The sequence below is a fragment of the Typopeltis vanoorti genome, chromosome 23 (assembly GCF_054136105.1).
Source record: "Typopeltis vanoorti isolate ZY-2024b chromosome 23, IOZ_Tvanoo_1.0, whole genome shotgun sequence".
NCBI lineage: Eukaryota > Metazoa > Arthropoda > Arachnida > Uropygi > Thelyphonidae > Typopeltis > Typopeltis vanoorti.
This window is the reverse complement of record NC_143571.1, coordinates 23003715-23027870: the sequence shown is the minus strand read 5'-3', so window position 1 is coordinate 23027870 and position 24156 is coordinate 23003715. Positions and strand designations below refer to the sequence as shown.

Genomic DNA, 24156 nt, shown 5'->3' with positions numbered 1-24156 from the left:
TAGCTCACAGATGCCCTTTCTACACCAAATGTGTAAGAGATTCACAAACATTCAAATCCACGGGGGAAGAGATTCGAACTCACAACCTCTTCGCTGGAGAGTGGATTCAAACTATTCGGCCAACTAGCCGGCAATCCATCCTCTCTTACCAAGTCTACATTGTAGACTCTTTTCCCCTTTGTTGAGGTGTCACAGAACCTGTATTTATAAGACTAATGCTGAAAAAGTTTCCTAGAATGTTAGTTATTCTAATAATAATAATAATAATAACAATAATAATAATAAAGAAGCAAAGATATATGTGCAAATTTAGCTCTTGAGTTTACTGTTGAGTATGTGTGCAACAACGACACACAGAAATCAGTTAAGTAATTCATGGAAATTGAAACAAAAACCAATTGATATCGAAGTTTATCTAATCTTTTATTGTCAGATATTCTGTGCCATTTACTCACCTACCTTTAGTATCAGTAATGCATTTCAGTTTATTCTAAACACACTTTTTGTGACGGATATCATTTGGTTCACACGAAAAAAGGAAGCACGATGTTAAAGTCAACTTTAATAACTGGTTCCATAATGGTTATTTGTTGGATGGTTGATCTCGGAAGGATAAATGGTGAGAAACTAATTATATAGCTATTTTTTTATTGGAAAAATTCTCTCTCTCTGTCTATTTAAAATTAAATTGTTAGTCTCCACATTAAAAATAGAAAGGAAATAAATGAATACTAATGAAATAAAAACGAAGCAAAAACCTCTTTTATTAATTTACTATAATTTAAATTATATTTAATTTCCCACAAACAAGATTTATTTAAACACATTTAATTTAATAAATTTAGTTTAATCCTTTATCCAAGTGTGAGCAAACAAAGTTTGCGCCTGAAAGTATCTTCAGGACTGGGGTAAGGTAGTACAACACCGGGTAACTCGTTGCAAAGGTGGAGCAAGCTAACAGCATTCCTATCTCAGTATCTCCCATAATGCACAACACATCTCCTTGCGGATATGTGTGTGTATATATATATATATATATATATATATATATATATATATATATGTTATGCATTAAGGGGAGGGCCACTACCCAGACTAGTTTCGATCTTTATTGAGAGATCAATTTCAGTGGGAGCCAGGCCCTGGAGATACCATCCTTATAAGGACTGGCTTAAAGGGGCAAAGCAAGAATGCTTTTCATCTTCCCCGTTATCTGTAGAGGACAGTGTAGGGATAAGGTGTTATTGAGCACAATTAAAGCTCTGATCATGGCAGGAGGGTAACAGCAATAGCCAAGTCTCAGTTAGAACTTAGTTGGCTACAGCATTGTCATCCATTACCCTCCAAGAGTAGGCTCTTTGTGATCATCCATGGAGACGCCACTGATAACTGATAACTGATATGGCATGATGGATATCAGTCCCGTGGACTCCGATCCCTTCGTCTGTATGAAATAATCTTGTATTAAATATTAGAGAGCACCTGGCTCACCCTATTTAGGGCTGTACGGAAGCACCTGCACCGATAAGCAGAGCTGCTTTCGGGCGCTTATGTTTCCACCTATCGTGTTCGTCATAGTTAGATGACTCTTGAATGAGTTGATTTGGATGAACAGCTGCTTTGGCAAAATAAGCAGCAGCACTGTTATGGAGGAACGTGGGAATATCTGGAATATTAGCATCACGGTGTAAGAGAGCATTTCTGACAAACCACGGAGCGTTAAAAATCATACGGAGGCATTTGTTTTGAATAACTTGTAGCTTTTTGATGTTGGTGGGGGAAGTGTGACCCCATGCCGGTGATCCGTAAGTTAACGATGGTCTGATAATTGTTTTATAGATCCGTAGTTTGTTTTCAGTGCTGACTTGACTTCTTCGATTGAGGAGAGAATAGAGTTGCACAATTGCAGAGTTTGCTTTTTTGCATGCATAAACTATGTGGGAGTTAAAGTTTAAATGATTATCAAGATGAATGCCTAGATATTTGGTGCTAGTTCTCCATGGGATGGCTGTGTTAAAAAGTTTAACTTCTCCAAAGTGAGATGCTTGTCTTCTTGTGAAGAGAATGGCAGTGCTTTTATCGGCATTTACAGATATTCTCCATTTTCTGAACCAGTCCTCCAAATTTGTTGCTGCAGTTTGAAAGCGCTGCGTAGCTATATGTGGCCTGAGAGATCTGCTAAGAATTGCCATATCATCCGCATAACTAGCTATAGTGGTTAGTGATGTGCTAGGAACATCGGAAACAAAGATGTTAAAAAGCAGCGGTGAAAGCAGCGAGCCTTGAGGGACACCAGCAGTGATTTTTTTCAATGAGGATCGAATTCCACGCAACTTGACCTGGATTTTACGGTTTTGTAAATAGGAGTCAATAATTTTAGTAAGGTAAAGAGGGATGTTGGCTGAAATTAATTTATAGATGAGACCTTTGTGCCACACCTTATCAAATGCTTTTGCAACATCCAGAAAGACAGCTCCTGTGTGCTGTTTCCAGTTAAAGCCTGTAGTGATGAATTCAGTCAGTCTGTGAATTTGCTGTGTAGTGCTATGTCCAGTACGAAAACCAAATTGTTCTTTCGGAATTATGTTATTTTTATTCACTTCCTCATTAAGTCGGTTGAGAATGACTTTTTCTGCGATTTTTCCTAGACATGATAAAAGACTGATAGGTCTATAGTTCTGTGGCATTTGAGGTGCCTTACCAGGCTTGAGTATAAGGAATATATCAGCTTGTTTCCATCTTGAGGGGAAATAATTTAATCTCAGCATTGCATTAATAATGGCTACTAAATGCATGACAGCTTTGTGTGGGAGGGCTTAATTGTTTTGTTGGTAATTTCATCTGGACCAGGGGCTTTTTTTGTTTTTAAGCTTCTTAATGATTGAGTAGATCTCTTTAGGTGAGGTTGGACAGATATTTTCACGGCTACAAGGTTGCCGAAGCGCAGTGCGTACTCGACGGTGTATTTTCTCAATGAAGACCAGATCCGCATGTGCATAATTAGGACGGCACTGAAGTTGCAGAGCATCAGCGAAAGCTTCTGCTTTTTCATTATCTCTATAAACAAGACCTCTTTCTCCGTGAATGGGCTGGATGTTAGAGCGATCCGTAAGGAGAGCTTTAGTCAACTTCCACAGAGAATTATCTTCAGTATTGAGAGAACAGAGTTTTCTTTCCAATTGCTCGTTCCGGTGGTATTTTAATGCGTAACGGACTAGGTTGGACGCTCTATTTAGTTCTCGACGGTCTTGCGGAGATAGTGTGTTGTGATAGCGGCGTCTGAATCTATTTTTGTTCTGATCAGAGCAAGGATTTCTTCAGGAAGTAAGTTTGCTTGAGCTGGGGTGGAAATAGAACAAGCTGCAGATAAGCCAGAGTGTATTTTACATTCAAGATTGCTGACTGCCACGTCAATTTCTTCAAGGGAAGAGATAGTAGGTACTGAGTCTATGATAGTGTTCATTTTAGCCTTGAATTTTGCAAAATTAGTGTGGGATTGGCTGGGAATGAACTCAGGCTCCCCTCCTAAACTTAAAAGTGCTGGATTGTGATCCGAGCTAAGTTCGTCAACCACTTGAAGTTGGAATTGATGAGAAATGTTGTTAAATATAGCAATATCCAAAACATCAGGTCTGCCGATCACTCCGTAATGTGTTGGCTCGATCGGGCCTGCAATAACAATATTCCTCTTCAGGGCAAATTGTAGAAGATCCTTCCGTTGTTGTTAAAACTCTTGCTGTTCCATAAAGGATGTTTGGAATTGAGATCTCCTGTCAGAATTATTGCTTCAGTGGTGTCTAGTAGCTGAAAAAGATCGGAGGGGAGAAGTGGTTTGCCAGGGGGTTGCATACAGAATAAATCTTTAAGCTGCCTGCATTGTTGGAGACGCCAGTCCTTATAGTCTGGCTTAAAGGGGCGAAGCAAGAATGCTTTTCATTTTCCCCGTTATCTGTAGAGGACAGTGTAGGGATAAGGTGTTATTGTGCTATTAAAGCTCTGATCATGGCAGGAGGGTAACAGCAATAGCCGAGCCTCAGTTAGAACTTCATTGGCTACAGCATTGCTGTCTATTTCCCTCCAAGGGTATTAATTAATCACCGCATCTCACGGTCGATTAATCCAACCGGAGACGCCAGGCAGAAGCAATGGCAGGTCATCTTTGCTTATAGGAGTTGCTAAATGGTGTACTACCTTTTTATTAAATTACTCTGGATTTAGAGAAAGATGTTGAAAGTTTATTTTTTACTTGGTTAGACTATAATAAATTTAGTTTAATTCTTCATCCAAGTGTGAGCAAACAAAGTTTGCGCCTGAAAGTATCTTCAGGACTGGGGTAAGGTAGAACAACACCGGGAAACTTGTTGCGAAGGTGGAGTAAGCTAACATCACTCCTATCTCAGTATATACGAGTTGCCCGATGTTTTACTACCTTACCCCAGTCCTGAAGATACTTTGAGGCGCAAACTTTGTTTGCTCACACTTGGATAAAGGATTAAACTAAATTTATTATAGTCTAACCAAGTGAAAAATAAATTTTAAACACATTTATTTAGGCGTTAGATCAAATTTTAGTTCCAGTAATGTTCAATAGATGGCGACAACTATCGATGGTACACAGTTGATTTTGAAAATATGCTAAGTAAATTTTCATTAAGATACTTTTATAATTGATAACTTGTTAAACTATTTATCTTTTACAATATAATTTATAAATTTAAGTTAGCATTTAAATCTTTACATAGCTACACAGTTATGGCGTTGTTGTTTTAACAAAGATAAACTCGATAACCCAGTGAACGTTGACTTCCTTATCGGTCTCAGCTTGGTCAAGTTATTAATAATAGATGAATCATGGAAACATTTTTTTTTCCTAGGTGGAAGTGGGGAACAAGAAAATTAAGCAGATAGTATCATTATAATAACTCGATGTATTTATAAATTAATGGAAGATTGTTCTTATTCTTACGAATTATAGGTACTTAACTTCTAACTAAAAGGCATTTAGTTGCGGTGATGGTCAATAGATGGCGATAATTCAAGTAACCGCAGATTTTACTCTCGACAGCCATTTGAAATTTAAATAAATGATATCATGATATTTATTTTAATACTCAAAAAGGACTTAAAGAATATATATTAATTTTAAAAACAAATTTATTTTTTATTTATTATTTCGTTCTCACACAATTCGTATTCAAACTAAATTTATTAACTCTAATTAAGTAACTGGAGTTCTGGATATTAATAATCCTTATTTGAAATTGGCGGTCTACGGCTTGGTTTTATAATGTATAACATCTCTTATTTAAATAATTAATCTTATTTAGGACGAAAGAAGAGATTTTGTGCCAACTAAACTTGAAATGTTATAAGTATGTCTTTCAAAAAAAATCGTTTGCATCCGGTACTATTTTAATCAATACAAATGATTAAAGTAAAAGTATTTTTACAGCAATAACGGCAGTTTATTATCTCTCAAATAAATTACATGCATATACTGTCAAATCAATACAACAAAATTACATTTTTCCTAATCTTTTATACAAGTTTTTGTACCCCTAATGATGTAACTCCGACGACGTATGAAACTTATAATTTTAAACAAACCTAAATTTGTTTTATAGTTAGAAAAACGTGTGTAGTCTCAGTACCGAAATTAAATGCAAAACCACAGAAATATTTCTACAAAACTGCATATTCTTGCAAGTAGCTGATCATGAGATTATAATTAATTAATATTTTATTGATAATTAATATTTAATATTAATATTGATATAATAATATAATGTGTGCATTATTGTTATTAACAATAATATTATTTTTGATTTACAGTTGGTAAATAGTTACGCAGTTAGTAAGTAATCATAATAGTAATTAACTTTAATAAATTCTACTTATTACATGATTTTACCTTATGAGAATAATATATATGAATATGGATATATGAATGTACTATGGAAATATGAATTTAGTATAAAGCTCTTAATTTTAATCGATAACAAAAATTAAATTGAATTTTTTTTTTCTCATCAGGTACCACTAGTGCTTCATTAGATTCGAATATTACTACAAGTAAAGGTAAGATGCAATGATAGTGTATTATAGCATAAAAGTAATATAGTTTCTGGTAATGTGAAACCTACCACAAATATTTCACCAAAATATTTGAAAATATTATAATCGCACAACAGTAGCGCACTCAGGATTTAATCTGGGGGGGAGGAGTTGAGTAGACGATTTGAGAATACACACTAAGTATCGCATACGACCCATGACTAAGCATCTGCAATGATCGCTAATTCATAAGAAGTATACAAACAGAAGACACGATTCAACATAAATTTAAAAAAAAAAAAAGAATTTTAATTAGGAAAAAGATTTTTGGAAAATTTTCTAGCCAATGCCTCCTGCCCCCCCCCCCTCTGGGTGCGCCACTGTCTCACACCATCATTAGAATTGAATAATAATACCATATTGATAATGCAATTTGGATTTTTCCCCTGTTATTATTAAACAAGGATAGCAACTCTATCCCAACATATATATACTTCAAGAAAATATATATACTTTGGCGATGTCTCGGTAACTATTTATTTGACTTTATAATGTTGTTTATATAGGTTTTTGCTTCGTTTTTATTTCATTGGTATTCATTTATTTCCTCTCTATATTACAAGAAACCGAGAAGCCTAACAACTATGAATGAATCCTAAATAACACATTTCATTGAATGCTTTATCAGTTAGCAAATATTTGTGTTAACTAACTTCACAAATAGTTTATTATTATTGCTCGACACCTCCAGGGAGTCCCAGAGTCATCGACTCTGGGAGCACCTACTCTACAATTCTCAGTCTCCACCACTCATCCACCAACTACATTGAACCGCATGAATCTACACATCTACCAACGCCATCTACTGCCCACCACCACTAGTATTTTCACAATTATCCGTACCCAGCGGGATTCGAATCCGCAGCCTTTCGGCTGGAGAGCCGACACGCTAACCACTCGGCCAACCAGGCCGGCTTATGCATATAGAAATCATTTATTGATTATGTTCTTTAAAAATGAAAAGTTAGATTAAATGGGGGGAAAAAGCATCATACCATAATAGCGAGGGATTCAAGATGGAATTGTGTTATTGGTCATTGTGTCCATAAGAAATCTTCTTCAAGTGAAGATGAGTCAATGGTAGCCACCATTGCATTAGCGCATGAGTACATTTAGAGGCACACTCGTGGTTGTTGCTTATTTTTCATGAATCATCTGGATGCAAATCCCGGATTTCATTAAGATAACAAACTGGCTTTATCTTGATGCGTGAACTCTAAGTCATGGGAACTTCTCTTGCATGATCTAATATTACTTGGGATTCATATCATGAGAGCTATTCATTGTCGTATTTTTCTTTTTGTTCGAACAAGAAAAGATTTGAATCTTTTGTCCTCGATTAGGGTTCATATTGGTCTTCTTATTTCATAATGTAAAACACTTACACGAACCGACTGTTTATTGAAAATTGAATACCCCTAATTGCATTTAATTGAATCATTTGATTATCACTAACCTCGAAAAGTAGCAGTTCTTAATTTTTACAAACAGGAATCAATCTATATTACCTTTTTTTTTACATAAATATCTGTTTTATTACACGATTTCTTTAATAAGTAGTGTTGTACATACTACGTGAAATATAGGTTAGAGAAGCTATTCAATACGCTACAGTTATATGGTGTCAATGGGGCATTATATCAAGCAATACTTAGTCTTTATTTGAGTTGTAAGTCAGCAGTTAGAATTGAAGGAAGTACAGGAAGATGGTTTAATGTTAAATCTGGTGTGAGACAAGGATGTACATTATCCCCTCTGTTATTATCTATATGGATCACATTATGAAGGAAAGTGGTATTAAACATGATATCAAAATTGGAGATGTTAATCTCAGCTCTTTGCTTTATGCGGATGATGTTATACTTCCAAATAAATCCGCTACAAGTCTGCAAGATTCTCTAACTAAATTGAATAGCTGTTGCAATAGATATGGTATGAAGGTCAGCAATAAAAAGACAAAGACGATGAAAATAGGCAGAATCATTGAAAATGTCAACTGTGTTGTGAATGGAGAACCTGTGGAACAAGTAAAACATTTCAGCTGCTTAGGCACGATTTTTACTGAAGATGGTAAATTAAATATGGAAATAGACAACAGAATCAACGAAGCTGATATGGTAGGAAGTCAATTGAATAAATTCACATGGAATAAGAGAGAAATTAGTCGGAACACTAAATTAGCTGTATTATACAAGACAGTGTTCAAACCAGTTTTAACTTATGGATCTGAGAGCTGGGTCAGAAGTAAAACACTTGACCAAAGACTAGAGATATGAGAGTGCTGAGAAAGATTAGAGGCGTGAACAGATGGCATCAATGGCAATATCATATAAAAAACGAGGATATTAGGAAAGAACTTGACATCGTCAGCATCCAGGAATGCGTTAACAGAGCTAAGCTCAGGTGGTATGGTCACCTAAACAGAATGGGCGAAGAAAGATTAGCAAAACAAGTGTTCTCTGCCAGGTTGGCAGGAAAACGACCCAGAGGAAGACCAAGATATAGGTGGATTGATACGGTACAAAGTGCCTTAGACGATAGAAATATAAGATCTGATAATGTTGGAGTCTTGTCAAGTAACAGACTGATTTGGAGGAAAATTGTAGATAGGAAGTTAGTAATGATGTAATTTTTTCATGTAGTACTGTCATATCCTGTACACCCCTTGAGGGTACATGGCAGGAATTTGATGATTGATGATAATTTTTTGATTAGTAATGGCTAATGGCTCATATCGGGGAGCCTAAGAACTAAAGGAAATCATTACCGAAGAATGAAAGAAAGCGCAAGTGGAGTGTTGTTGTTGTTTTAAATTAAAGCATGTGTGCGTGTGTTTCTGGCCACTTACCTATTTTGAGGGATGAAAAAACCACAATTTCTGAGAGAAAAAACTCCCAAAAATTTAACAATAATGAATGTTGCATTCATTTTCATTTTAATTAATATTTATTTAAAACATCTTTTGGCTTCGAACAGGATTTTTGTCCTTTGTCCTTATAAGGACTGGTTTAAAGGGGTGAAGCAAGAATGCTTTTCATCTTCCCCGTTATCTGCAGAGGACAGTGTAGAGATAAAGTGTTATTGAGCTATTAAAGCTCTGATCATGGCAGGAGGGTAACAGCAATAGCCGAGCCTCAGTTAAAACTTCATTGGCTACAGCATTGTCATCCATTACCCTCCAAGGGCATTAATCACCGCATCTCACGGTCGATTCAACTATCCCAAATTTAGATATAGTCCTTACAAGGACTGGCTTAAAGGGGCGAAGCAAGAATGCTATTCATCTTCCCCGTTATCTGTAGAGGACAGTGTAGGGATAACGTGTTATTGAGCTATTAAAGCTCTGATCATGGCAAGAGGGTAACAGCAATAGCCGAGCCTCAGTTAGAACTTCATTGGCTACAGGATTGCCATCCATTACCCTCCAAGGGTATTAATCACCGCATCTCACGGTCGATTCTTCATCCCACATATCAAGATTTTTGTCCATGAATCATGAGATTATTATATATTTCTTTTATTATATATTAATTATTCTTGTTATTTTTATTTTTATGAACATCATATCTCCAGGATATAACATACAAAACAAAAACGAAGCATTTAACATATATCCATTTCTTTGAACTTTGAACTTAATTGCTTGATGGACTGAGTCCTTGACTCTTTATCCCTTCATCTGGATTTTAGATTGTGGGTGATGAGATTATTGTGGGTAATTTACCCGCTCATTGTGAGCATTGAGGCTGTATCAGCTTTCTCTTGCGATGGAGGATTTCGGTTTTTTATGTTTGAAACGATCTGAGGGCTTGTAGTCCGCTGCCTGCCGAACTAGCTGATTTGGGTGATTATCCGTGATTGTGAAGAATTTCTCTGCAATGCTTGTCATGTAGGTCTTAATATCTGGAAGATTGGCTTCTTGATGTAACTGGATGTTTCTGATGAACCATGGGGCATTAAATGCCATTCTTAGGCATTTATTCTGTATTATGTGAAGTCTGTTGATGTTGCTTTTAGTCGTGTGACCCCAGGTTGGAGAGGCATAAGTTAGTTGCGGTCTGATTACCGATTTGAAAAGGAGGATTTTGTTGCTTATGCTTAGGAAGCTGTTCCTGTTCAAAAGTGGATATAGCTGTGCTATAGTCTGACTTGCCTTAGTGGCAACACTATCCATATGTGACTTGAAGTTTAGACGTCTATCAAGATGAATTCCCAGATATTTGGTAGAATTGCGCCAAGGGATGATTTTACCAAACATTTGTATGCTTGTATTCGGTTCTGCTTTACGTCTGGTGAAAAGAACTGCAGAGCTTTTGTTTGGATTAATTGCGATACGCCACTTGGTGTACCAATCCTCCAATTCATTGACTGCTCTCTGCAGCTTGATTGTGGCCAGGTGTGGACGGAGGGATCTGGCTATAATGATTGTATCGTCGGCATACAGAGCGGTGATAGCTGGAGACAGTTTGGGGAGATCTGCCATGTATATGGAGAAGAGTAGGGGAGATAGTAGAGAGCCTTGAGGTACTCCGGCCGTGATTCTCCTCTCTGTGGATCTGATACCGTTGAGTTTTATTTTAAATTTTCTGTTGTGTAGATATGATTTGATAAGTAGCACTAGTGGCAATGGAATACCAACTTCGTGTAGTTTAAAAATTAGTCCATGATGCCATACTCTATCAAATGCCTGAGTGATGTCTAGAAAAACTGCGCGAGAGTGTTGGTGCCATTCATACCCTTGGGTTATATGTTCGATAACTCTGTAAATTTGTAGCGTTGTGGAGTGATATTTCCTAAAGCCGAATTGTTCATCTTGAATTATATGGTTGATATCTGTTGCCTCTTGAAGCCGTGTGAGAATAGCACGTTCGGCTATCTTACCTATGCATGAAAGAAGGCTGATTGGTCTGTAATTTTCAGGAAACTGTGTATTTTTCACAGGAAAACGTCGGCGATTTTCCATCGTTGTGGGAAATAATTTAGCCCGAGGATGGTATTAATGATGGCTACTAGATGCATAACCCCTTTGCGAGGAAGTAACTTCAGTACCTTATTTGTTATTCCATCTGGACCTGGAGCCTTTTTGTTATTTAGTTTTCTTAAAATCTCATATACTTCTGTTGGTGACACGGATTTGTTATTGGATTGGAATGAGGCATTTTGAGTTATTTTACGCACTTGGGTGTGAATTTTACTTATGAAATTTATATCTGTATTGATATAATTGGGGCTGCATTGTTTTTCTAAACTGTCAGCAAATGCTTCAGCTTTTTCTTCGTCGTTGTAGACAACATTAGATTCACCTTGGATTGGAGGAAATGTAAAACGCTTTGAACGGAGTGATTTCATCATGTTCCATATTGATTGATCCTCTGTGTTTAATTGGTGAATTTTGTTATTCCAGAGTTGGTTAGGGTGGTCCTTTAGGGCATATCGAACCTGGTTTGTTGCTTTATTGACAGCTTGTTTATCCGCTGGGTCCATTGTTCTCTGATATTGCCTTCTTAATCTGTTTTTTTCTTGGATAAGACGTTTTATATCCTGTGGAAGTTTATTTGATGGTGTACATTTGGATATATTTGTTACCTGTGTTATAACTGTCAGCAGTTGTTTTTCAAGAGTCTTCACTGCTTTTTCTACATCTTCAGCAGATGTTATATGCGGTATTTATGCGGTATTGGACCAAGGTTTTCCTGGAAGGCTGAGGGAAGTTGTTTCCAATTTATAAATGTGGTGGTGTTTTCTGTTATATCTTGTATGGTGCCTAGTTGTAATATGATGGGGTTATGATCAGAGCTTAAGTCGTTGATTGCTTGTATCTGATAGCTGTGTGCTATGTTTTTTAATATAGCTATATCTTATACATCAGGACGACCGGTAGCTCCATAATGTGTGGGTTCAGTGGGTCCTATTATTGTTATATTTCTTGAAGTGGTGTAAGAGTTGAGTATTCTTCCATTAATATTTGAGTTTCTGCTGTTCCAGACTGAGTGTTTGGCATTAAGATCGCCGGCTATAATCACTGCTCTGCCTGTATTTAGTATCACCTCTAAGTCAGATTCAAGGCGTTTTTTATTTGGGGGGTTGTAGGCTGCATATATCGTAATGCTGCTTGTGTTTTCCATATGTATTTCTATTCCTGTAGTTTCCATGTGTTCTGTTTGGGGTTCTGCTATTGAATTATGTTTTATGTTACTTTTCACAAAGATGGCAGTGCCTCCACCTCTAGCAAAGCATCTTTCTGTACGGTAAGTGCTATAACTATTGATTCTGATTTTGTCACTTGGACGAAGATGTGTTTTATTTATGAGGATGATGTCTGCTTGAGTTTCTGCTGCAAACTCCTGCAGCTCCTGTAATTTGATAGATAAACTATTTGCATTCCATGAAACAATTTGTAATGATTTCGGTTTTCTTTTAGATTTATCCATTAAGAATTTCCATAAAGAGTGATTGTGTATGCCTTAAGATGATATCTTTGGCTTCTTGAGTTGGGTTGGTTTGTTGGAGTTCAGCAAGCATTTCACCTAAGTGGCTTGTTATGTTCAGTAGGATAGGTTTGTTGGTTTGCTGTGAATGCTTTGGTTTTGGGTCTTTTTGGAAGGTTGATCTTGTAACTTCAGCATACGATCTTCCATCCGTTGTGGAGACTATGGTTTGATGGGAAGACGCTTGTTCTTGAAGAGGTTTACTGGTTTTGAGTTGTAATGTTTGGTTTTGAGGAAATGCTATACAGCCTCTATAGTTTGCAGGGTGTGGTCCTCCGCAGTAAAATTACCACTTTTTTTTTATAATTTCCGTATGATAAACTTAGAAAGGTGTTTTAAATAAAAAAAAAATATCCAAAAATGATTAGAAACTTTATAAAAATTTAATTTTTCTTATTAAAAACTAAAGTTCTAATATATTTATAGAATTATAAAACAAAGAATGAATTTTTTTTCTTTTTATTGTCTATTGAATTTCTCATTCAGTGATTACAAATGGATATTTCCAACTCTGAAATGAAAAAAATAATACAAAAAAAGTTTATAATTAAAAATTAGTCTTTACAATTACCACAATCAAAACACATAAATGAATGGAAATAGAAAAGTTGCTGTGAGTTTGGGTGATAACAAAAACGAGAGATGAGATGAAATATCAATACGAATTTAATAAAGTGTGTTGGAGAACTGATGGTACTTTCAACCTGCCAGGAAATACGTTAAGGGTGGACGACACACTTTGATGCTTCTCCAGACTGAACTATTATTCCGTGACACCTCCGAGGACTCATCGAGGGAGGGCACCTACTCTACAACTCTGTTTCCACCACTCAATCAACCAACCACATCGAAAACCGCATCATCTACATCAACGCCATCTACCGCCCACCACTATTAGTATTTTCACAGACATTCACAAACATCCATGCCCAGGGTGGGATTCGAACCAGCAGCTTAGACAGCGGTTACTCTAACCACACGGCCAACCATGCCTGCAAATTATTTTCAGCACAATTTATTTATATTTATTTTGAGGCCTAAATGGTTCATTGGATTGTAGATTCCTTATTCTCAGTGTATTTACTAATGCTTATAGTCGGTTAACATTACTGATAAATGAATTAAACCTTAACGAAATTTAATTAGCAACCAACTAAAGTGGCTTAGTTAATTTAAAGTGTTGTGTTAAAAAATAATGGATCTCCCTATTCCCGTATACGCTCTCCGGTCAACTTAGCTTACGAAACTTTCATAATTTTTACATTCGGCTTTGAAATAATGCTGGATCTATATCCACTTGACTTGTATAATTTTCCATCACCGAACTGAAGCCTTTTGGCTCTTTATTTTAGTAATCCCTCTTGTTTGATAATTAAAAGCCCTGAATTATTATGAAGACAAAGGGAAAAGAACGTGATAGCAACAAGAATCACTTTTTGTTCTTTTGAGTTTCATGGAGATACAATTTCCTTTCCATTAACGTAATATTGGATTTAAATGGTCTATATATGGTCATTAAATGGTCTATACGAGAGAGATAGAGAGAGAGAGAGAGAGAGAGAGAGAGAGAGAGAGAGAGAGAGAGAGAGAGAGAGAGAGAGTAGGTGGACCGTTTCTCGTATAGACCATTAAATGGTGTATACGAGAAACGGTCCACCTCCTCTCTCTCTGCATTGCTACCATATACGTGGAGCACGCAAGAATAATCCCATTGGCATTTGGGATATATATACAGCGTTATTTCTACTACATTTTCTTTCAAACATTTAGGTAATAATACCGAAGTCAAATATGAAGATGTTAATTAATATAACTTAATGTTTTCTTTGTCTGCAGATCCCTGTAAATACGACAGCTGTCAGGAGGGAAGGTGCATTGTGGTCAGTGAACATTCATACAAATGCCAGTACGTATTCTTTTTTTTTGTTGTTGTTGTTTTAGTAATAGGTAGGTAAAGTCGAAATGCTTTGGTGCCGTCTAATGTGCTAGATTTTGTAAATCAAAGTTATCAATTTATATCAAGCATGGATTTTAAATTCATAGAGTTGTTGAAAAATTGCACCATTTCGTATATAATAACGTTGAGTTAATTTGTTAAATTATGATTAAATGGTTGAGAGACGATCTTAAATATGTATTGTGTGTGCAGAAATCTGTCTATATGCAAAGTAATATCAATTCCTAACAGCCTGTTCATGGAGTAAATTTGTAATAGTCTCAGCCAACCGTGAGAACTGTTTGTATGAAGAGTTAAAAGAAATTTCGTTCATGCTGAGTATGGAGGAGTATAGGAGGATTTACAAAACATTTTTTGACATTTATGGTACAGAATGCCAACGACTAAAGTTTATGTCCATAAAGTAGGGCCTTTGTGTTCATTTTAAGTTTTTTTTTTGAGGTTTAAATTTAAAAAAAAAACATTAAACATAGATTTTAATTAATATTTTAAAATCGAGTGAGGCTCTCACCGGATGATTACAAAGGATTTGCTTTAATAAATTTGTAATAGCTATGTAAATATTAATTTAGGCAGATTTAATTATAATGCACGTTCATTATTTATTAAATGCATATCGATTATCGTACCTGAAAAATTCAAAGTATCTCCTTGAGTTATAATTATTTAAAATTAATTTACTATATCTGAAAGGAGTTTAATACCAAAATTCATTATATTTGAGTTGTAGTATTATCAAACGGCGATAGATGGCATAAGATGTACTCTTAAAATGCAAAAATCGACATTGTTTAAAAAACTCAGCATATTAAATATCTCAATAAGTCTACCATTACAAACAATTCCAAAATCATATGGCAACCCCAACTTCATAAATTTGATATATAAAACGAATACTACATTTACGTATTTAAATATGAAAAAGAAAAATTGTTGAAATGTGTGATAATGTAATCATGTTTTTATGGTTTAGTTCAGATAAAGTAAAAAAATTCCGTTATCAGCTCCCTCTTCCAAACAAAATAGTTTTGGTTGAATAATAAACTTAAAAAAAAAAACTACCAAAGATACTGTAAATAAATAGGGAAGATGGTTTAAATAAATAATTTTCTTGATAACTACATGAATCTCTTTCTCTCTGCCGTATATATGAGTTCTAAAAACTCTTATTTCGTAATCTTTCCCTATCCGATGAATGTTTTGCATACATTTAACATCGATCGAACATGATTCACCCAAACTTGAACCATATCCAACATATAATTCTTATAATTAAATTCCAGACAATGTATTACTTGAAGAACATTAACTTTGTTATATTTTAATGCTAAAATTAGCGTTCTGAATGCAATTTCTATGAAAATGCTAATATTTCTGCTAAATAGCGAAAATATTATGATCCACACTTCAAGATGAATATATGTTGATAATTAGACCGATACAAATACAGAAAGAAGCAACATCCAATTTCGATATCAACATCTTGTGATCATTGCGTCTATTATATTATACAACATAATATGACAGGAAAATTAATTATTTGTTATTAATATATTAAAAATAAATAAATGCTGTATTAATGAATTAAAGCTATCCTCTGTAGTTGAGTGCTCTTGAAAGATTTTTAATAGTTTTACATAATAAGTAACAAATTAGTTATTAGCTCTCTCTCTCTCTCTCTCTCTCTCTCTCTCTCTATATATATATATATATATATATATATATATATATATATATATATATAATAAATTTATAACCTTACTTATAATTCTGTCATTTCTGAATTCTTATTAAAATATTATTTGAAATAATCAAATTAATATCAGTAAAATAACTTTACAAATATGTTTTACTTAAAGTTCTTAAGTTCTTAAAAGAACTGGGCGATGGAGTGAGTCCTTGACTCTTTATCCCGTCATCTGAATGAAGAAAATCTGTGTGGATGGGGTGTTATTCATCTAAAAAGCTCTAGTCATGGCTGGGTAACGGCAATAGCCGAGCCTCAGTTAAAACTTCATTGGCTACAGCATTGCCATTTGTTACCCTGATTAGTAAGTAAAGGGTAAAATCTCAAAAAATCGGACGATCTCTAGGCCACTCCATAGTGGGCGAAAGACCGTCCATATCTCAGCGTTGGTTCCACTCAGTGACGGGCTCCCCGACCACTGAGCAGAACCGCTCAAATTCCGAGGAAAATAATTCACCGACAAGAACCCCTCAGCGGGCCGTGCCGGAGAACACTTCCCCGGAGACTCAAGGTGTTCCCTTAAGGCAAAAACCTTAAGGGAGCGAACTCAAAAACTCACACCCAGGATAACAGCAACAGCCGAACCTCAGTTTACTTCCTTGGTTCAGCATTGCCATTTGTTACCCTGGAAGTCCTAAAAAGGACTATTCCACTTATTCCAATATGTTTTACATCACTGTATTACATTAGTTACCTGTTATTTATGTGTTAATTTTTCAGGTGTAGAAAAGGATGGACAGGAAAATCTTGCAATTTGAGAATTGCCGGTAAGCAAAGAAAGTTTATTCATTTTGAGTTTTATTTTTATATACGTTTTCTTTATATATGTATTCTTTAATTTCATTTATTATTTAGTATGGAAATATTTCTAGTTTCAACAGTACATGTTGACCTGCGTAGATTTCTATATAATTATTCCTCTTTGCTCATAATGCAATGTGTGGAACAATTATATTCACACACACACACATATGTTAAAGATACCAAGCTATTTTAAATATAAATAAACCTGGTTTTACTCCATTTCCCAAGTAAGCAACCAACAAGTCAGTCAAGTTTGCGCCTGCAAGTAGGGGTGATCGCGTACGTAGTGCAAGTCTAGACAACTCGTGGTAAAGGTGGAATAAGCTCTGATCACTATTCTTAATATTTACCCTTAATGCAAAGCACATCTCCTGGAGGAGATATATAATGCTATGTATTAAGGGAAGGGTCACTACCCAGACCGGTTTCCCTTTATTTAAGTGCGGGGATACCATTCCAAAAACTCGTAAAATCCTCCGGATCACCCAATAATGAGCGACCCGCAGGATCAGAAAGTCAGAAACGCTCATTTGCTCATCTGGAAGGGTAACAGCAACAGCCGTGCCTCAATTAACTTCACAGGCTACAGCATTGTCATTCATTAACCCCCAATCAGGAATTGGGTGACAGCAACTGCCGACCCTCAGTTAAAACTTCACGGGCTACAGCATTGCCATTCATCACCCAAGCTACCAACCGGTTTCGACCTTATGAATAAGTAAAGCCGTCTCGAAAAATTCGGACGATCCCTAGGTCACTCAATTGTGGACGAAAGACCGTTCATCTCAGCGTTGGCTCCACTCAGTGATGGCCTTTCACCCACCACCACCGAGCAGAACCGCTCATATTCCGAAGAAAAGCCTTCACCGACAAAGCCTCTCACCGGGCTGTGCCGGAGAACACTTTCCCTGGAGACTCAAATTGCTCCCTTAAGGCAAAAACCTTAAGAGAGCGAACTCATAATGGCCCTCACCGGTTTCGACCTTTATTGAGGTCTCATCAGTGGGAGCCAGGCTTAGAAATACCAAGGTTAAGTAATACAGAGCTTATAAGTATTTTACCAAAACAAGTTGCCACAAGGTGCTTTGACCTTATTAAATAAAAATCTCAGGATGAGAGATAGATGTAGAAAGTTTTTTACCTTGGGTATAATATACGTTAAAGATACCAAGCTATTTTAAATAAACCTGGTGCTTTGCATTAAGGGTAAATATTAAGAATAGTGATCAGAGCTTATTCGACCTTTACCATGAGTTGCCTTGACTTGTACGGGGTCACCCTACTTGCAGGCGCAAACTTGACTGACCTGTCTGCGTACTAACTTGGGAAATGGAATAAAACCAGGTTTATTTATGTTGAATTTTTTCTTGACAATTATTCAAAAGACTATTACACTTTTCTTTATAATCTTTGTCAAGTAGCTTTATTTTATCCTCCTACATGTTTCGCTAATCTTTTTCTATTGGCATCCTCAGGGAATACAAACTAGTAAGCTAAAATGAAGGTTACAGACTAGGTTATAACCGATGGTTCTAAATCATACAAAAAATTGGTATTGTGCGTGTCTCGTTAACGTTGATTTATTCGTTATGGCTCATTACGTAATTGTTATGAAAGTTCATTTCTTTGATGTTTAATGATCTGATAAAAGTTTTCCAAATTTCTGGTAAAATTAGACCTTGATTCTTGTTTAGGTTTTCAGTTTTACGGGCGACTGTAGCTGCTTCTTTAAAGGTTCTTGAATGGTAGTTATCTTCTATGTATGGCATAAGGCTCTTATCCCACTCAATGTGATGGTCAGTAGAGGCAAAGTGGCATGAAAGGCCCGAAATGTCTTGTCTGTTATTTCTGACATCCTATGTGTTCTTTCTTTCTCGTTTCAAAGCTTCTAACCTTCATTTTAGCTTACTAGTTTGTATTCCCTGAGGATGCCAATAAAAAAAAGATTGGCGAAACATGTAGGAGGATAAAATAAAGCTACTTGACAAAGATTATAAAAAAAGTGTAATAGTCTCAGGTTTATTTATATTTAAAATAGCTTGGTATCTTTAACGTATATTATACCCAAGGTAAAAAACCTTTTACATACATATATGTATGTGTGGATTAGATACATTTTTACTTGTTTTATTTTAAAATTCGATAAAACAATTCTTCACAATAATACTATGTTTTATATTTTGACAATACTTTCAAAATAATTAGAATTTCACTTAACATATCCATTGGTATTGTTGGTTATGATGTACGTTAGCAAAAGTGGTATTAAAAACGTTAATTGCAAATATGCCGTGATTGAAATTGTAGAATTGATTGGTAGAATTTGTTTTTGCAAATTATCCTCATTTCATTCTATATTATGTCGTATGTATACATTGGTTAGATTCCCAAATTCATTACCGATAATTATAAAATGAATTGATTACTGTCTAGTAGTTCACAGATTAACTGAATTAAATGTGGCATTTATATTACATTAATTTCACACGAACTGCTTTAAAACGGAAATGGATTGAAACTTTGTAGCTAATGTAGTACAACTAATTTCACGCGTGACAAGTAATAGGAGAGGCCTTTGACAAATTACAAATATCGGGATAATCAATTGTTGGAAACGCAGCTAGAATGCCATTTACTGGTAGTTACTGTACGTTAGAAAATATATGGGCGATTATGAAAATAAAATGAACATCGAGTGGCTTCGCTAATTATGCAAATTTAAATAAATCCGATTTAAGAATCGAACAACAAATTCCATTTTTATAGTGTGCATTTATTTAATTGATTTTACCAAGTATTACTAATAAATTATGTATAATCAGTTTATCCTTTTTTATTAATGAATGATAATGTTATTTTAAATCATGTCAAAGTTCTTAAAATTTGCTTTCAAATACTGCGCTTCTTTTAATAGAAAGTGTGAATTTTTTTAAGTTCTGAGATGAACTTTCCTATTATCTTTTATCCAGCAAGAATGCAGCAGTTTACAATCCAAAGACATATTATAATATCCTTAGGGGTTGTTGGCAGTCTCATGATATTAATTCTCATCGCCCTTCTCCATATTTTGCACAGGTAGGAACGTTCATTTGTTACCTAACTAGTTCAATCCTCTTTTTAATTGAATTATGTGGATTTACGTAAGAGCGAGATGGTATTAAATACAAACATAAAAATTTCTTGGCATTTTGAATTATAGCTTCTTGGGTTATAATAAATTTACTAATACAGGTATGCTAAAAATATCTTTATTGAATTTTAAAGTATCATCCCTATCTATATAGGTCGTTGTATTGATGCGTGCATTTGAATCCGAACTATTTCATAAAAGGGATTAATACATACATTTTTTACTATTTTTTGCCTTAAGTTTGATTAATATAACTATAGTTAAACAGTCACAGCCTAAAAATGATGAAAATCTAACTGGAAGTTTCAGCAATTTATTGTTTCTTCGTTTACTCATCGTTTCACTTCAATCACTTTGAAGGATTTCAGGATTCTATGGCATTCGTTTATTTGATTTCATAATTAGGGATTATTTAAAGTTCAATTTTGTGCCTATTTTTGAATGTTCTTTGATATTTCTCCCGTATTATACTGTTCAATCACAATCTTCATGTAATACATTTTGTTAACATTCGTTTTAGAATATAATTTGTAAAATTGCTCTCTTCAATAAACATTTATATATAAATAAATTAAAACATCTTATGTAAATATTTTCATGCTGCTTTGTATCCAGAAATATTCATGTTATAAGAACTAACACACCTTTTTGAAAAATAAATGAATCGCAATTAAGATTGTTTTATCTCATTTTTGCATTGGAACATTGGAAATTCATCCCTATTTTTTGTATGGAGTCAAGTATTTTCAAAGAGCCCTTAAGGGCCCACCCGAATGTAAGAGAAGCATTCACTAGCTGTGGGAATTTGATTTGTATAAGATTAACAGCTTCAGAGGCAAAGTAGCGCCTTGAACAAAAGAGAAATCCAGTGTTTGGAAGCTGAGGCGGCAATGGTTGATTTTGCCAGGAGAGGCTTGATGTTAGGGTGATTCTAAGAAGTGCAATCTCATCTTGCCTAGAAATAGAAATGCTGTCAAGAATATTGCTGAGAGGAATTTTTTTTTGGAGGGGAAGAACTGGGTATTGCTAGCAGTGAAATTAATGAGGATATCTCAAGCCTATTGGAGGATGTCTCAGAGATAAGATGTAACAGAGTGCAATGTGCTGTCAGAGCAAAGTGCTCTATATCCTGGCGATGTGTATTTTCACGAGTATCTTGTTTTGTGTGTGTGTATATATATATATATCCTGGCGATGTGTATGTATGTGTGTGTGTATATATATATATATCCTGGCGATGTGTGTATATATATATATATATATATGAGATTGATCACATCAGAAAAGAATTTTAAATGTTCGGTATGTCCTTGAAAGAGCACAGCGTTGATGTGCATATGACTTCGTTTTAAAAATCGTCTTAAACGTATTCCCCTTGGACCTCCAGTTTTTGTAGTCTGTAAATAAACAATGAAAAAGAATCAATAGTTATTTCAGTAATCGTTTAATCAAAATCTCACATAATCATAACTCCGCTATTTTCCATGCCTTGCAAAATATATCTTATTCACCAACCCCCGTATTTCAATGTCAGTTGTATCAATGTTATTAAGGCAAACACTCGTCGGAAAATTTTGTACCAGAAAAATTATGCTGACTCATTCAATGTAACGGAAATTTGCAAAATTATATTATAATACAGAAAACATTGGGAAAAATGTGAAGAAAAACAAATGCTTTTTCTAGTCAAGCATTAGGACGATCCGTAATTTATCATTTAAATTAAGAAGTGTATCAAATAAAATATTAAATTCATTAGAATACTTTGTTTAGATTTTATGCTTCCACTATCGTTTTATTTGAGTATGTATATAGTTCAGATTTTTCTGCTTTATTTAGATCTTGTGAGAAGAGGAGAAATGTTTACATGGATATACATACTGATGTCTCACAGAAAAATGCAGACTGAACTGCCATTGGATTGCCAGCATGGATATACATGCAAATAAAGTTAAAGTGAACCGAATGTATTTTACTTAATGCCAATGTTGAAACGGTTCAACATATGTTTCGTTTACCGTTATATAATTTAAAGGTTTTTATTTTGTATCAGTTCTAATTAAAGAACCTACTTTTCGGTTGAATCTCGAAACAGAATCGACCAGATGTTAGTCTCCCTTAGAAAAGATGAGTAATCTTATTTCAATTAAATGTGCCCTGTCGTGTCGAGCATTTATACAGCACAAAATTAAAATCCATTCGCAAAAGAATCTTTACAATCACCGATTGATGTGCAGCACCAAAATTCGACAGAACTGGGCAAAATTTTAGTTTTAAAGGGATGCCGTTCCCATTACTTACATAGCTGAATGATGTAGCCATTCGTAACATTGTCATTGCAAAGTATCTCCTTTCCCCGCCCACAAAAACTCTCAGATAACGAATGCATCACACTGAAAGGACCAAAGGCTTTTCTTTGCCTAAAAATTAAATTAATTGTAGTTTTTTTTCCAAAATGGCACAACGCTATTTGAACAAAGTCAAATTAATTTATTATATTGTGCGTTTCAACGTTAAAAAAAATTAAGCACATTTAAAAAAGATCGTTAAGCATTGCATTCACATGCGAATATTTCTGTGCAAAAACGTTTTGGTAAGTATAAGATATTGTGGGCGTATCAATTTAACTGTGGCGATATATCGAATGACTCAGAATTCGATCTTTGGATTATATGAATTGCTTAAGTGCCTAGGGACGCTGAATGCTCCCAATTTCTTTGAAGGGTTATAGAAGAACACTTGTAAACTGAAGAGAGAATCGTTTGAGCATAGTTTCAATTTGAAAATCTCAAAAACTGCAGATGAGTTAATTATTACATTTTATACAGCGGGGATTGTTTCAGCGTGTGTAATTTTTACAAGTGGAATATTCTAGTATAATACGATCATTAAGTGTTATTACAGACGCATTTTAGTGTATGGAATTGAAAATAAAGTATCCGATTTTCACTGGAAATACTTTGATAAGCAGAAGTTTCTCAACGTTTGCCAATATTTTGTGAAATAGGGTTACACGAAGTCATGATTACATCACCGATGCAAAGTAGCATTGATACTTTACCATCAAGTGAATGTCCAAGTGCACTACATCTGATGGAAGTTTGAAATCAGCTGAATCTCGTTTACGTCGAGCCGGTATATCGACAGGTTTAATTCCAGGTGAGATTAAGGCAGGTGTTGCGTTTCATGAACAAAAGCTGCACTCTTAACACGTCTACTGCTAGTAGTGATTATTGGTCTACGGGATTCCGAAACGCCTGAAATTTGTTATTTTTGGTAGCTTCGTAGAACATTCGTAGATATCGACAATGATAGTCAATATCTACGAATGTTCTATCTTGGGGTATAGAAAACTTTGGCTTTATTTCAGAAGTGCTATTTCAGCGAGTAAGTCGGTTGTTTCATGTAATGAAAAATTGAAACTGGTAAAATTGATATTAAGTACGAAATAAATCCAGTTGATGTTACGTTTCGTGTTATGTAATTAGCAAATAGGTGTTACTTAAGTCACCGAATAAGTATCGGGGCACATTGTCATTGCCTCTTTCAAATTACTATGACTACCGACTTCTCAGGAGAAGTCAGCGCCTAAACTAGTCTCATTGGATGATTATCCCAGCAAGTTATTGTATATTGTCGCGATATTTTGGAATAAGATGTAAAAGCTCCACTGCTTTAGCTTTTGTTCTCCCTCCGCGTCCCAAGAAATATTAAAGGCTGGATATCAACAATCTGGAATTTAATAAGGTAATATTACGCTTTTCAGTCGAAGGATATTAATAGCTTATCGAAGCTTCAAGTAATTACTGGAAGCTCAAGATTGGAAACTTGAGATCACTACGTTTGCAATCTTGCAACAAGGCGAATACTGTTCAGAAAAAAAAGGTAATGGGAATCCTGTTTAATGTTACGATAT

The 24156-nt window shown here is 35.0% G+C and overlaps 1 protein-coding gene across 1 annotated transcript; it reads left to right on the top strand.

Annotated features, from left to right (window-relative positions):
- The first annotated feature begins 579 nt into the window (after positions 1–579).
- On the top strand, positions 580–22319 carry LOC150093686 (uncharacterized). Its single transcript, XM_090413251.1, has 6 exons — positions 580–619; positions 6034–6078; positions 14439–14508; positions 17027–17073; positions 20080–20185; positions 22080–22319. Exons 1-6 carry the CDS (start codon positions 580–582, stop codon positions 22147–22149), a joined length of 378 nt encoding a protein of 125 aa, XP_090269377.1. The 3' UTR covers positions 22150–22319.
- The last annotated feature ends 1837 nt before the right edge of the window (positions 22320–24156 follow it).